General features: G+C 41.7%; 1 protein-coding gene across 2 annotated transcripts in view; it reads left to right on the top strand.

Annotated features, from left to right (window-relative positions):
• The window catches only part of LOC310641391 (scavenger receptor cysteine-rich domain-containing protein DMBT1-like), a gene marked incomplete at its 3' end in the record, with an annotated part of 122,029 nt that overhangs the window by 103,879 nt on the left and 3,076 nt on the right, over positions 1–15,074 (top strand). Inside the window, exons 4-8 of one of the 2 annotated variants that reach the window (XM_083364415.1) lie at positions 6,995–7,012; positions 8,997–9,014; positions 11,590–11,901; positions 13,532–13,561; positions 14,784–14,813. In XM_083364415.1, coding sequence (XP_083220541.1) covers positions 6,995–7,012; positions 8,997–9,014; positions 11,590–11,901; positions 13,532–13,561; positions 14,784–14,813 — 408 coding nt within the window. Of the gene's footprint in view, positions 1–6,994; positions 7,013–8,996; positions 9,015–11,589; positions 11,902–13,531; positions 13,562–14,783; positions 14,852–15,074 lie in introns of those variants that run through there. The other variant, XM_083364414.1, reaches the window with a different exon arrangement.

The following is a 15,074-nucleotide window of genomic DNA, read 5'->3' as shown; positions in this document are numbered from 1 at the left end:
CCACCACTAAACCCCCATTAACCCCATTAAAACCCATTAACCCCATTAACCCCCATAAACCTCCATTAACCCCCATTAATCTAAATTAACCTCAATTAATCCCCATTAACCACCATTAACCTTCATTAAGCATCATTAATCCGCTTTAACCATCATTGACCCCAATTAAGCTCATTAACCCAATTAACCCGAACCCGAACCCTAACCCTAACCCTAACCATAACTCTAACCCTAACCCTAACCCTAACCCTAACCCTAACCCTAACCCTAACCCCTAACCCTAACCCCTAACCCTAACCCTAACCCTAACCCTAACCCCTAACCCTAACCCTAACACATAACCCTAACCCCTAACCCTAACCGTCAGCCCTAACCCTAACCCTAACGCTAACCCTAACCCTAACCCTAACAAAACCCTAACCCTAACCGTAACCGCTAACCCGAAACCTAACACAACCCTAACCCGAACCCGAACCCTAACCCTAACCCTAACCATAACTCTAACCCTAACCCTAACCCTAACCCTAACCCTAACCCTAACCCTAACCCTAACCCTAACCCTAACCCTAACCCTAACCCCTAACCTTAACCCCTAACCCTAACCCTAACCCTAACCCTAACACATAACCCTAACACATAACCCTAACCGTCAGCCCTAACCCTAACCCTAACCCTAACGCTAACGCTAACCCTAACCCTAACAAAACCCTAACCCTAACCGTAACCGCTAACCCGAAACCTAACACAACCCTAACCCTAACCCTAACCCTAACCCTAACCCTAAAACTAACCCTAATTCTAAACCTAACCCTAACCCTAAACTTAACCCTAACCCTCACCCTAACCCTAACCACTAACCCTAACCCTAACACAACCCTAACCCTAACACAACCCTAACCCAAACCCTAACCGCTAACCCTAACCCTAACCCTAACCCTAACCCTAACCCTAACCCTTACCCTAACCCTAACGAGAACCCTAACGCTAACACTAACGCTAACCCTAATGCTAACCCTAAACCCTAACCCTAACCGTAACCGTAACCTCCATTAACCACCATTGCCCCCATTAACTGCATTAACCATCATTATCTGACATTAACCACCATAGACCATTATTAAAAACCATTAACCCCTGATGGAGGTTAATGGAGGTTAATGGGGGTTAATGGAGGTTAATGGAGGTTAATGGAGGTTAATGGGGGTTAATGCAATTAATAGGGGTCAGTGGTGGTTTAGGGGGTTAATGGTGGTTAATGAAGGTTAATGGTGGTTAATGGGGATTAATGGAGGTTAATGGAGGTTAATGGGGGTTAATGGGGGTTAATGGGTGTTAATGGGGTTAATGGTGGTTAATGGATTTTTATGGCAGTTAGTGGGTTTTAATGGGGTTAATGGAGGTCAATGGTGGTTTATAGGGTTAATGGGGTTTAATGGAATTAATAGTAAAACCCATTAACCGCCATTAATAGCCATTAACCACCATTAACCCCATTAACCTCCATTAAACCCCATTAATCCCCATTAACCCCCATTAACATCCATTAATACCCATTAACCATCATTAGCATTCATTAACCACCATTAATCCCTTTAACCATCATTGATACCAATTAAGCCCATTAAAACTTATTAACGACCATTAACCTTCATTAACCACCCTTGACCCCCTAAACCACCAATGACCCCTATTAATTGCATTAACCCCCATTAACCCCCATTAATCCCCATTAACCACCATTAACCTTCATTAACCACCATTAATCCCCATTAACCATCATTGACCCCAATTAAGCTCATTAATACAATTAACCCTAACCCTAATCCTAACCCTAACCCTAACCCTAACCCTGAACCCTAACCCATAAACTACCATTGACCATCATTAACACCCATTATCACCATTAACCACCACTAAACCCCCATTAACCCCATTAAAACCCATTAACCCCCATTAACCCCCATAAACTTCCATTAACCCCCATTAACCTCAATTAACCTCAATTAATCCCCATTAACCACCATTAACCTTCATTAACCATCATTAATCCGCTTTAACCATCATTGACCCCAATTAAGCTCATTAACCCAATTTACCCGAACCCGAACCCTAACCCTAACCATAACCATAACTCTAACCCTAACCCTAACCCTAACCCTAACCCTAACCCTAAGCCCTAACCCTAACCCCTAACCCTAACCCTAACCCTAACCCTAACCCTAACCCCTAACCCTAACCCTAACACATAACCCTAACCCAAACCCTAACCCTAACCCTAACCCTAACCCTAACCCTAACCCTAACCCTAACCCTAACCGTCAGCCCTAACCCTAACCCTAACCCTAACGCTAACCCTAACCCTAACCCTAACAAAACCCTAACCCTAACCGTAACCGCTAACCCGAAACCTAACACAACCCTAACCCTAACCCTAACCCTAACCACTAACCCTAACCCTAACCCTAACCCTAACCCAAACCCTAATCCTAACCGTAACCCTAACCCTAACCCTAACCCTAACCCTAACCCAAACCCTAACCCTAACCCTAACCCTAACCCTAACCCTAACCGCTAACCCTAACCACTAACCCTAACCCTAACCCTAACCCAAACCCTAATCCTAACCGTAACCCTAACCCTAACCCTAACCCTAACCCTAAACCCCAACCCTAACCCTAATCCTAACACAACCCTAACCCTAACCCTAACACTAACCCTAACCCTAACACAACCCTAACCATAACCCTAACCCTAACGCTAACCCTAACTATAACCCTAACCCTAACCCTAACACAACCCTAACCCTAACCCTAACCCAACCCTAACCCTAACCCTAACCGTAACCCTAACCCTAACCCTAACCCTAACACAAGCCTAACCCTAACCCAACCCTAACCCTAACCCTAACCCTAACTCTAACTCCAAACCCTAACCCTAACCCTAACACAACCCTAACCCTAACCCCTAACCCTAACCCATAAACTACCATTGACCATCATTAACCCCCATTATCACCATTAACTACCACTAAACCCCCATTAACCCCATTAAAACCCATTAACCCCCATTAACCCCCATTAACCTCCATTAGGGGTTAATGGAGGTTAACCTCAATTAATCCCCATTAACCACCATTAACCTTCATTAACCATCATTAATCCCCTTTAACCATCATTGACCCCAATTAAGCTCATTAACCCAATTAACCCTAACCCTAACCCTAACCCTAACCCTAACCCTAACCCCTAACCCTAACCCTAACCCTAACACTAACCCTAACCCTAACCTAACACATAACCCTAACCCCTAACCCTAACCGTCAGCCCTAACCCTAACCCTAACCCTAACCCTAACTCAAAACCCTAACCCTAACCCTAACACAACCCTAACCCTAACACAACCCTAACCCTAACCCTAACCCTAACCACTAACCCTAACCCTAACCCTATCCCTATCCCTAACCCTAACCCTAACCCTAATCCTAAACTTAACCCTAACCCTAACCCTAACCCTAACCCTAACCCTAACCCTAACCCTAACACAACCCTAACCCTAACCCTAACCCTAACCCTAACCCTAACCCTAACCCTAACCCTAACCCTAACCCTAACCCAAACCCTAACCCTAACCCTAACCCTAACCCAAACCCTAACCCTAACCCTAACCTTAACCGCTAACCCTAACCCTAACCCTAACCCTAAACCCCAACCCTAACCCTAACCCTAACGCTAACACAACCCTAACCCTAACCCTAACCCTAACCCTAACCCTAAACCCCAACCCTAACCCTAACACAACCGTAACCCTAATCCTAACCCTCACCCTCAACCTAACCCTAACCCTAACCCTAACCCTAACCCTAACCCTAATTCTAACCCTAACCCTAACCCTAACCCTAACCCTAAAACAACCCTAACCCTAACCCTAACACAACCCTAACCCTAACCCTAACCCAACCCTAACCCTAACCCTAAAGGATGGCAATTGCTGTTGTAAACTCAATCCCAGTGTAAACTATTAGTAGTGTCTTAACAGATGTTGCACTAATGCATGCTAAGCGTCGGTCTCCTCAAACGTCTGTGTGACCTTTTTACTCATATTTTTAATTAATCATTTAAGATGAACTATGAGTCTGCTCTTTAGAAGGCCAGATCCTGAAGCTAAAACTCAAATACTTTGGCCACCTAATGAGGAGGAAGGACTCACTGGAGAAGAGCCTAATGCTGGGAAAGATTGAGGGCAATAGAAGAAGGGGACGACAGAGAATGAGGTGGCTGGATGGAGTCACTGAAGCAGTAGGCGTGAGCTTAAATGGACTCCAGAAGATGGTAGAGGACAGGAAAGCCTGGAGGAACATTGTCCATAGGGTCGCGATGGGTCGGACACGACTTCGCAACTAACAACAACAACATGAGTCTGCAATAGAAAGAAGAAACAGAACAAGTACTTGAAGGCAAATCCTGAGTGGCCTTTTCACACATTCCTTGTTGCATACTGTATGGTTTACTGCAAGGGTGTCAAACTGCTGGCCCGCGGGCCAGTTGCATCATGGGGAGGCCATGCCCATCCCAGTTCTGGCAATGCGAAAAAAGTCGCGATATGTTACGACATATCAAGTGACGCGGCGAGTTTGACACCCGTGTTCTACTGATTGTTGCCTTTTTTGTGATAGTTCCCATGACATTCTGTTAATATTTGGATAACTATGAACATACGGAAAGAGAGAATCATTTGGGAAGTTGTGATAGTTTATCTGGGAAAGGTAGGGGCTTATTTGAGAATATCTGGTATAATCACATTGCTCCCTTCTGAAGGCAGCAGTTCAAACATTGCTTGCGCAATTACTGATTAAATTCTAAGGAAGATGAAATCTTATTAGATAAAATGGTCATTCTTAATTGTTCTGCTAATCAGTGCAGTGGCGTAGCGTGGGTTGTCAGCACCCAGGGCAAGGCAAGTAATTTGCGCCCCCTAACCCGTGGATTTTAGCACTCGAGTCTCTTCCACTAGCTCAGGAATTCTGGGAGTTGAAGTCCATGAGTCATAAAAGAGCCAAGGTTGCCTACCCCTGAGTTAGGTTCAAGGCAAAAAAAGGGTCTCTGGAGAAGAGGGAAAATGCTAGTTTAAAACTGAAACAAGGCAACTTTAAGGTGCCTCAGCTGTGATTTAGGATGAGACAAAGAGAGGACATGGCGTTGAAAATGGTTAATGGGCATGTTTGTTCCACTCTTAGTGGATGTCAAGATAAACCCCACGAGAGAATGACCTTACAACAGATGTGAATAGGCTTGGACTACGTTTGTAGATTGAGTGCATACATCACATGGAGCGATGATGGGCTTCATCAAGATTTATGATCCCACAATTGGCTAGTTTTCTCCATCTTGTCCTAAACCCTGGATACCAACCACGGTTTATGGCTTAGCATGTGGTGTGGGGTGACCCAACATGTTAGGCAACAAACAATGACTTCCAACTTACAATGCCTCAGCTTCCCAAGGTTATTCCAAAGCCGGAAAAGCCAACCAACCCACCCTGCAGCTTTGCCTGCTTAGGCTGAACCCCAGGAGTTCATACTTGCTGTGGCGCCTGACCTATTTTCTGCCCAGATGCTGCTTATCCAAGCCAAGCCGCCTCCTTCTCTTTGGCACCTCGCCCCAAAGATTCGCCGGACTGGCTGGAAACTCTCGCTGCTGGCGACGTGTGTCGGGGGGGCGTCCCGATCGCCTCCTGCAGGGGGAACCGAGTGGCCACAGAGAGTCAATACGGCAGGAGGAGGAGGAGAAGGAGGAGGAGGAGGAGCAGCAAGCAGCCGCAGGTGCGGCGGCTGCAGTTGTTACCTTTACCTCCGGGAAAGGAGGAGACGGGGCGGGAGCTGGGTCGGGGGGGGCTGGGCTTGCAGGTTGAGAGCCAAGCGGAGGAGAGCCGCGGCAGGAGAAAGAGAGGGAGGCGAGACGCCGCCAAGCCTCCCCACCCCCACCCAAGAAAGGAGGCGATCCGCAGCCGCGAGAGGACAGGATCCTGCTCTGGCTGGGTGCAGCAAATGCGGTTGCTTTCTACGCTCCGCCCACTCGCTCGCTCCTCCGACCCTCGGCGAAGCAGAATCGTCCCCCTCCGGCGAGCTTAATGGGCGCCCCCCCCAGATGTTGCACCCGGTGCGGCCGGGCCCCCCTGCACCCCCCACGCTACGCCACTGAATCAGTGTAGAACAATGCTACTCCAGAACTCCAATATCATTCATATTTCAGTTGCTATACAATCTAGAAATAAACTGGAGAAGAGTCTCAAACACTAATAGTGTTAAGGTTAAAACCTCAAGAGCAATCATGATATGCTCAATTTACATAGTGCTGGATTTGATCTGAATTTGAAGGTCAATCTAAATAAGTTCAGAGAACAAAATACAGGTAGGTATCACTTAACCACCACAAGAGGAATTAGCAGTTCTGATTCTAAACAATGCGGTCACTGAATGAAACATTACATGACTGTGCCAGCTTATAATGTCAGCTCTGCTTCAGTAATTAAGAAAATCATCTGTGGTTGTTAAGTACAACATCTTGTAATTATGACTTGCAACTTACTGTAAGCTTCCCCATTGATTTTTCTTGTCAGAAGCTGACTGTGAAAGTCACAAATGTCAGTCATGTGATTGTGGGACACTGCAACCATTGTAAATGCATGCCAATTGAGAACCACCCATATTGTCATCATGTGACTGCAGGGATGTTGTGATAGCCATACATTTGAGGACCAGTGCCATGAGAATTCAAGTGGTCACTGAACAAGGCAGTTATTAATCAAGAATCACTTGTATTTTTTTTCTTATTTGTCTTCTTTCTGTCAGTTCAGTTTACTATCTGTGCTAAATAGTATCTTAAACAAAGATCTTAAAATAAACAAGTTTAAAATGCTGCAAACAAAAATAACATCCATATGGTAATGATTAATTAATTATTAGTGCTTTAACTTTTTGAAAATGATTTTCTTACAGGTGAAAAGTATAAACCAGGTAAGTCTTCTCTTTCATGTTTATGAATATTTGTCTATGTTCTTGCATAATAATAATGTACCAAACTATGGAGCATCTTGTCAAAGCTGGTATCTTCCATTTTTTGGGGGGATTTCATCACTATTAGTGGGAAATAGGTTGCAAAGGGCTACTTTGGAAATATTTTTTTACTTTAAATGTCTTCATAATAATAGTATTAATGATTCACAGTATGGAGTTTGTTATCAACTTTTGAATGCTCATGATTTTGCATGTTCAATGGAAATAAGACCACCATAAATTTTATAATTATAGTTCTTAGGGAAGATTATGAATAGAACCATTAGTAGATATTACTATGGAGATGGTTAATTCAAAATTCTGAAATTGTGTATTCAGATAAGACTGCTCTACTTTCAAAAGTCAAAGTGTATTGCTCAGAACCAAATGAAGAAGGCAAGCAAACATGAAATAAAAATGCCACTGATAGAAGTCTAATGACAAACCCAGCATGGGTTTGCCAAAAATGAATATGCCAGACAAAACTTGCTAAGATAGAAAAATGTGGGTTAGGCAGCATCACTACCGAATGGATTTGTAAGTGGCTGATTAATCATACTCAACATGTAGTCCTTAATGGAACTGCTTCTACATGGGGGGAAGTATGCAGTGGGGGACCCCAAGGCTCTGTCTTAGGCCCTGTATTTCTTTAACGATTTAGATGAGGGGATAGAAAGAGAACTCGTCAAATTTGCAGATGACACCAAGCTGGCAGGAATAGCCAATATGCCAGAAGGAACAGTTGCAGGAATTGGGTATGTCTAGTTTAATAAAAAGGGACGCGGTGGCTCAGTGGGTTAGGACGCTGAGCTTGTCGACCAGATGGTCGGCAGTTTGGCGGGTCAAATCCCGAGTGCTGCGTAACAGAGTGAGTGCCTGTTACTTGTCCCAGCTTCTGCCAACCTAGCAGTTCGAAAGCATATAAAAATGCAAGTAGAAAAATAGGGACCACTATGGTGGGAAGGTAACAGCATTCCGTGCGCCTTTGGCGTCTAGTCATGCCGGCCACATGACCACAGAGACGTCCTCGGACAAGCGCTGGCTCTTTGGCTTTGAAACGGAGATGAGCACTGGCCCCTAGAGTCGGAAACGACTAGCATGCATGTGCGGGGGAATCTTTACCTTTACTAGTTTAATAAAACGAGGGACTAGAGATGATACAATAGCAATGTTCCAACATCTAAGGGGCTGCCAAAGAAGAGGGGTCAACTGAAGGCAGAACAAGAAGCAATGGATGGAAACTGATCAAAGAGAGAAGCAACCTAGAACTAAGGAGAAATTTCCTGACAGTTAGAACAATTAATCAATAGAATAATTTGCCTCCAGAAGTTGTGTATGCTTCAACACTAGAGGTTTTTAAGAAAAGATGAGACAATAATTTGTCTGAAGTGGTATAGGGTTTCCTGACTGAGCAGGGAGGTGGGGGTTTGGATTATAAAAGTTCTTTCCCAGCTCTGTTATTCTGTTACTTTCAACTTCTGAAGCAAAATCTATTTTTTATATAAACAAAGATGAATTTCACACAATTCTTCCAGAGGAAAAATAGTAGCCTGCCATACCATTTACAATATCTATTGGGGGAAAAAGAGTTATTGTTTAACAGCAGCAGATGCTGTGATTCAGCAGGAAAAGGTCCTATTTAGATCAATATAATTATAGAAAACTAAGACCCGGAATTTAAATAAAATTCTAAAAAAATCAGTATTTGCAACACCTTTTACTCTTGCAATTCTCCAGCTGTTTTAGTTTTTTTTTACTGAACATTGCATAACCTCAATCATGTGATGTTGTTAAATATTTGATTACCTGACAATATCTGAAGATGTTGAACTTTAGTGAGGTGAAGAGGGAAATTGTTTTATTTGTGTGTGTGTGTGTGTTATCTATAGATGTAGATGTAAATAGATTACAGATGTTTATAATCATATTTTATTATATCTTCCAGCTGGAACTGAAGGTGATGGTAAGTCTGTGCTTAGGTTTTTTCTTTTAAACAAAACCTACTAGCTTTTAAAATATTTTGCAACTTAAAACTTTCAGTAAACTCTGAATGTACAAAGCTCAGCAAATGAAAACCTCTGAATGCAACTAACATTTTAGTTCAGTTAATTCATTTAGATAAAGATTGGAAGTAAGCTACTTGTGACCTCTTCCTGCAATGTTACTTTTTTTCCTAATTATTGTGATTCTCTCTTCTCTAAAGCAGGGGTGTCAAACTCACAACGTCACGTGACGTGTCACGACATATCGTGACTTTTTTTGCCATTGCCGGCAATGCGGTGGGCACGGTTTCAGTATGATGTATCCGGCCCATGGGCCGGCAGTTTGACATGCCTGTTCTAAAGAATATGGTGCTATGGATTTATAACTTGACAAAACCTGCTACTATTTCTTAAAAGCAGCTGGGAGAACAATAACTCAGCCCTATTAAACTATATATCTCTTTAAAGTAGCATGCATGACAGGTTTTTAAAGAGTTATTATTAAATATTAGAGTTTCGTGTTAGAAACATAAAACTGTATTAAGCAGTACAAAATGCAATACCTGTGGACAGTGCTTTTTTTGTAAAAGAAAAAGGTGCCGGAACTCACACATGTCATACAATCCGCCTTGCTTACCCTACAAGGTTCCATCCAAAAAAGGTGCCGGAACTCCGTTCTGAGCATTCTATGACAAAAAAAGCCCTGCCTGTGGATCACATATGCCTTAATGCCTGTGAGAACCAGACAAATCCTCCAGTCCTTGAGACTTTCTAGTCTTCACTTTGGAATCTTTGATGCTCTCTGAGCTTGGATGAGCACCAAGGACTACACAATTCAGTTCTGAGCTAGAGCACGTATACTCTCTTTTTGTCTTCTTTTCCTCCCCCCTCCCAGCTGACCTAGCCTCTTTTCCTTTGCCTGCTACTCTATTTCTGCCCCATTCCTCTTTGAAGGATCCTTGGTCAGTGATGGGATTCAAATATGTGAACAACCGGTTCTCTGCGTGGATGCCACTTCCGGAAGTCCATTCTGGGCCTGGGCAACAAAAAGTGGTGCGAACAGGCTGAATCCCACCACTGTCCTTGGTGCTCTCTGAGCTTGCTTGTTTTCCTGCAGATATTTTATTACCCAAACTAGATAACATCATCAGTCCGCTGATTATGTTACCTAGTGTCAGGACCCACCCCAATTCACATCTTAGGAAATAAGGACTCTTGGAGCCGAGTTGTCCAAAAGGAAAAAAATTTACTAAGAATAAGATTGGTTGTGGAGATATGAGACAGTATCTGGTCTTGAGTCACATTTCAAATCTATATAAGCATTCCCGGTTCAACCCACTCCCCTCAAAACTCCATTTGGTTAGGATCCCATCAATTTGGTTGTCAGGTCCTTCCGTGGGAAGAAAGGAACTTCGTGCATTCCTTTGTTGATTGCCTTCTTCCTACGGCCCCAACAGACAGATCACTCCCCCCCCCTTTGTTCCCCCAGATCAAAGGTTCTTTGAAAGCAGCTACAGATAGAGTGAATAAACAATCCCCCCTCCTTCTACCAGTATGGCAGAATCCCGGTAGGCACAGTATTTTAATCATACATTTATGAATGTGATATCAATAGATTCTGACACCTAGTTTGGGTAATGAAATGTCTGCAAGAAAACAAAGCAAGCTCAGAGAGCACCAAGGACCTCTCATGCCAACCCTGAGCTACAAATATTCTCCTTTATTAGCACCATCCCTCCTTTTTATTTGCATCTGCCCAGCCCACCTTGTTGGGCATTTCTTCATCTCTGGCTGCTTCTCTTCCAGCCTCTCCATGCGGTTTCTCTAGTCTTCCACCAGATTCTACCCAGTTTGCCTGTTTTCCTGACATCTTTTCCCATTGCCTCTCCCTACCCATAACTGATCTTTTCCAGACTTCACATAATAAGAGTAACCTGTTGAAAAGGTTGCAACTTATTTTCTATTCGCAACTTTTTTTTAGAAAATTTGCAAATGACACTGACATTCTCTTTCCCCCCCAAAAAATGATTATACCCTTCCTTACCACAGGTAGTCCTTGACTTACAATAGTTCATTTAGTGACAGATTGAAGTTACGACACTTTAAAAAGTGACTTGTGACTGTTTTTCACACTTACAACTGTTGCAGGCTCTGCCTGGCCACATGATCAAAATTCAGACACTTGGCACCTGATGCTAATTTATGACCTTCTGTCAAGTAAAGTCAACGAGGAAGCCAGATTTATTCATCAACTGTGTTCTTATAACAACCACAGTGGGTCACTTAACAACTGTGGCAAGGAAGGTCTTAAAAGGAGGCAAGATTCACTTAATAACTGTCTCACTTAGCAACAGAAATTTTGGGGTAAATTGTGGTCATAAATCGAGGACTACCTGTACTGACCAAAAACAGATACTGCAGATACCATCCTTCCCCTCTTTTTTTGGTGGGTTGTGGTTTTATACTTAATTTTGAAAATGAAGCTATAATCAGCTGTGCTGATAGCAATCATTTTTGCCTTTTTTCTCCCCACCCCCACCCCCACCCCCAATGAAGTGTTGATGGTGGAGCTGGTGGGTGGTCCAAACCGATGTGCTGGTCGTGTTCAAGTCACTTATTTTGCCAGCTGGAGAACTGTGGTTTGTGGTGAAGATTGGGACATGAAAGATGCTCAGGTCGTCTGCAAACAACTGTACTGTGGCTATGCTCTTGCTGCCTTGAGCGATGGCTCCTTTGGTAAAGGGGAGACTGGGCCTTTGATGACTAAAGTAAATTGCGATGGGTCGGAATATGATATATTGTCGTGCCCATATGACTATCGTCCTGCTACATGTGGAAATTACAAAGATGCTGCTGTTATATGCTCAGGTAGGTAGTTTCTTCTGCTTTTTAAAAATCGTCAGAAATATTTTGCACATCATCTCTTCTCCTTCAGTAGATTTTGTAATTTATACATTTATTATTATAAATTATTCACAGCGTATAGCTGATCATCGTGCATCTTCTTGAAACTAATTCAAACTTTTATTTACTAAGTGGTGGATGCTAAAAGTTTAAAAAATAACTTCTGAAATAAACTCTCTTTTTCGGTAACTTTTAAAATGTGATTTAATTTTAAGCAAAGCATCATGAATTACTAGTAACTCTTTCTTTGGCGCATATATTCAGCTGCAATTCAGCGTTTGTTTTCTCCATCAAAAATTCTGATTGCTCTTTGTTTAAAATTGATCTTTGATTCATTGGCAATGAGATTCTGTTAATATCTTATCAGGGTTTTCTAGAGATGGATCAGAAAAAGGGTTTTGTTCAAAGTAAATGTCCTTCATGCAACTATCTAATCCACAGATTTCTTTGTAGCTTTTTGCTTTACGGAAATTGTTTGGAACAAAACACATGGAATCAGTGGAATTACAGTGTGAGCATGATAGACATTCCTGCCAGCAGATCTTTCTCAAATTAATGTCAATTTTCAGGTTTTGAACATTAAGTCCCAAGAGCAGCTATTTTTTTAATTTGTTTTTAACTTTTGTATCTTGGTTTTTTAATCACCCTGTAAACTGCCCTGAGTCCTTCGGGAAAGGGCGGTATATAAATGTAATAAAATAAATAAATAAATAAATAAATAAATAAATAAATAAATAAATAAATATATGTGGTAACAGTTTGAACAACACTTTTTGACTGAGATCTCAGAAAACTCTCCTTGGCTGCAACCATCATGTTGCCTTGAATAAAAGTAATACTTCCTAGGCATGTTTGCTTTGCTGTTAAATCAATTGAGGCTAGAATTTTGATTCTTCTAAAAAACTAACCAGGCTTTTTTTAAAAAACCTAAACCACATAAGTCTTAGCCAACTAAGCAATGACTAAATTTCATTAAAATTATTGCAACCACAAATTGTTATGACTAAGCTATGCATCATTACTCTCAATCACGCCTGATTTTAGTTGGATTGGAGCTATTTTCTTGATAATTTCCTTTCTTTATTCCAAGAAATCCATGCCCCAAATCTTAGCTGAAGCATATTTTTCATATTCATGGGAGGTTTAAAATATTGAAATAAAGGGTTGGGTTCATTTCTTTCACAGTGATTTTAGGGAGATAAGAGTCTTGCTCCCTACAGGGAATGCAGGACTGATCCTGTAAAAAAGATAATTCCTAATATAGAGAGCTGCAACAAGTCAGATCAGTTGTTTATCTATCCCACCATCATAAATTATGACTGGCAGGGATTTTCTAGAGACTCAAGCAAAAGTTTTACACTGATCACCTGCTTTCTCATCTTTAACTTAAATCAGTTAAGGGGTGCATCAGAAAGTTTCTGATGTGAAGCATTTCTCAACCACAGACCTATGGTCCTTTCTTAGGAGGGCCTTGCAGTTGCTTTAAAGATGATGGTGAGGTTGATGATAATGGTGGTGATGATGATAATAATATGATGATTTAAACTTGTATATTCATGTCTTTTATGAAAACTCAATTTATCTCCATTGACAGATTCTGGATTGAAACCAACTGGAATGCCAGGTAAGTTTACAGTTAATTGTAATATTGTTGAAATTAATATATAATAATAACTGAGCATTTTGTAATGAACAAACTCAGGGGAAGTAACATTTGCACACAGTTGAAATTACCAATAGGGCATAAGCCCTTCAGCCTTAGGTTCAGGTCACAAGGATATGGGGCTCTGGATGGTTTAAGCTTTGTAAGCAGAGAAAATGCTGCTTCCTTGCCATGGGCACATTTGTAAGATTTAGACTGTGTCTTGACAGCTTTCAAATGTGTCCAAAAAAGTCCAAGAATTTCTCAGAGAGCCATAATCCCTTCTCAGCAGGGCATTATCTACAGTCCTGCAGTTCTTTGAAAGATGGTGATGATTTAAAATTGTATAGAATTCTTTATTGGCCAAGTGTGATTGGACACACAAAGAATTTGTCTCTGATACATAAGCTCTCAGGGTACATACAAACAACAAAGGTCATAGATCATAAATCATAGTTACAATCATTAATCATAAGATACAAACAACATGATAAATCATAAGATACCAATAGGAGAAGGTAGAAGTAAAGATGAGATGAGAAAGATGAGAAGATGACAATAGCAATGCAGCCTACTACATGGGTAAATATCTTTAGTCCTAAGACAGTGCTGTGGGAATTAGGTATTCAGCAAAGTGATGGCATAGGGCAGGGGTAGGCAACCTCGGCTCTTTTATGACTCATGGACTTCAACTCCCAGAATTCCTGAGTCAGCTGACTCAGGAATTCTGGGAGTTGAAGTCCATGAGTCATAAAAGAGCCGAGGTTGCCTACCCCTGGCATAGGGGAAAAAACTATCTTTGTGTCTAGCTGTTTTGGCATGCAATGGCTTATAGCAGTGTCCTGACGGAAGAAGTTGAAACTGTTATGTGCAGGATCTGAGATGTCTGTAGATATTTTCTTAGCCCTCTTTCTGATTTGAGCAGTATCTGTAGATCCTTATTGGAAGACAGGCTGGTTGCAATTGCTTCCTCTACAGTCTTAACTATCCATTGAATTCTGTACCTGTCTTGTATGGTTGCTGTGCCAAACCAGACCGTTATAGAGGTACAAATGACAAACTGAATAATTTGTCTATAAAACTGTATCATCAGATCCTTGGGCAATCTGAGCTTTCTGGGTTGATGCAGGAAGAACTTTCTTTGTTCTGCCTTTTTAATGATATACATGTTATTTCTTAACACTCAATTTATCTCCATTTACAGGTTTTGGATCAACCGAAACTAGTTTCGCAGGTAAGCTTCCAATTAATTGGAATATCAATAATATATAATAATATTAAGGCTAAATCTGATTACTAAACATTTTTAATGACCAAATTCAGGGAGGCAAAATTTACACAAAGTTGGAATTACCTTTAGGGTTGGGAAATTCTTGAAGTTCACATATCTGAAAGTTGCCAAGGTTGACACACAGAGTTAGAGACTTCTCCCATTTTTTTCACAGTTCCTCATCCTAACTCCTTAGCCAGTCTTGTCATTTTCATTGATTCAACA

This window comes from Vipera ursinii (genome assembly GCF_947247035.1).
Source record: "Vipera ursinii genome assembly, chromosome: 5".
Lineage (NCBI taxonomy): Eukaryota > Metazoa > Chordata > Lepidosauria > Squamata > Viperidae > Vipera > Vipera ursinii.
The sequence above is the reverse complement of the archived record's forward strand: the minus strand, read 5'-3'. Positions and strand labels throughout refer to the sequence as shown.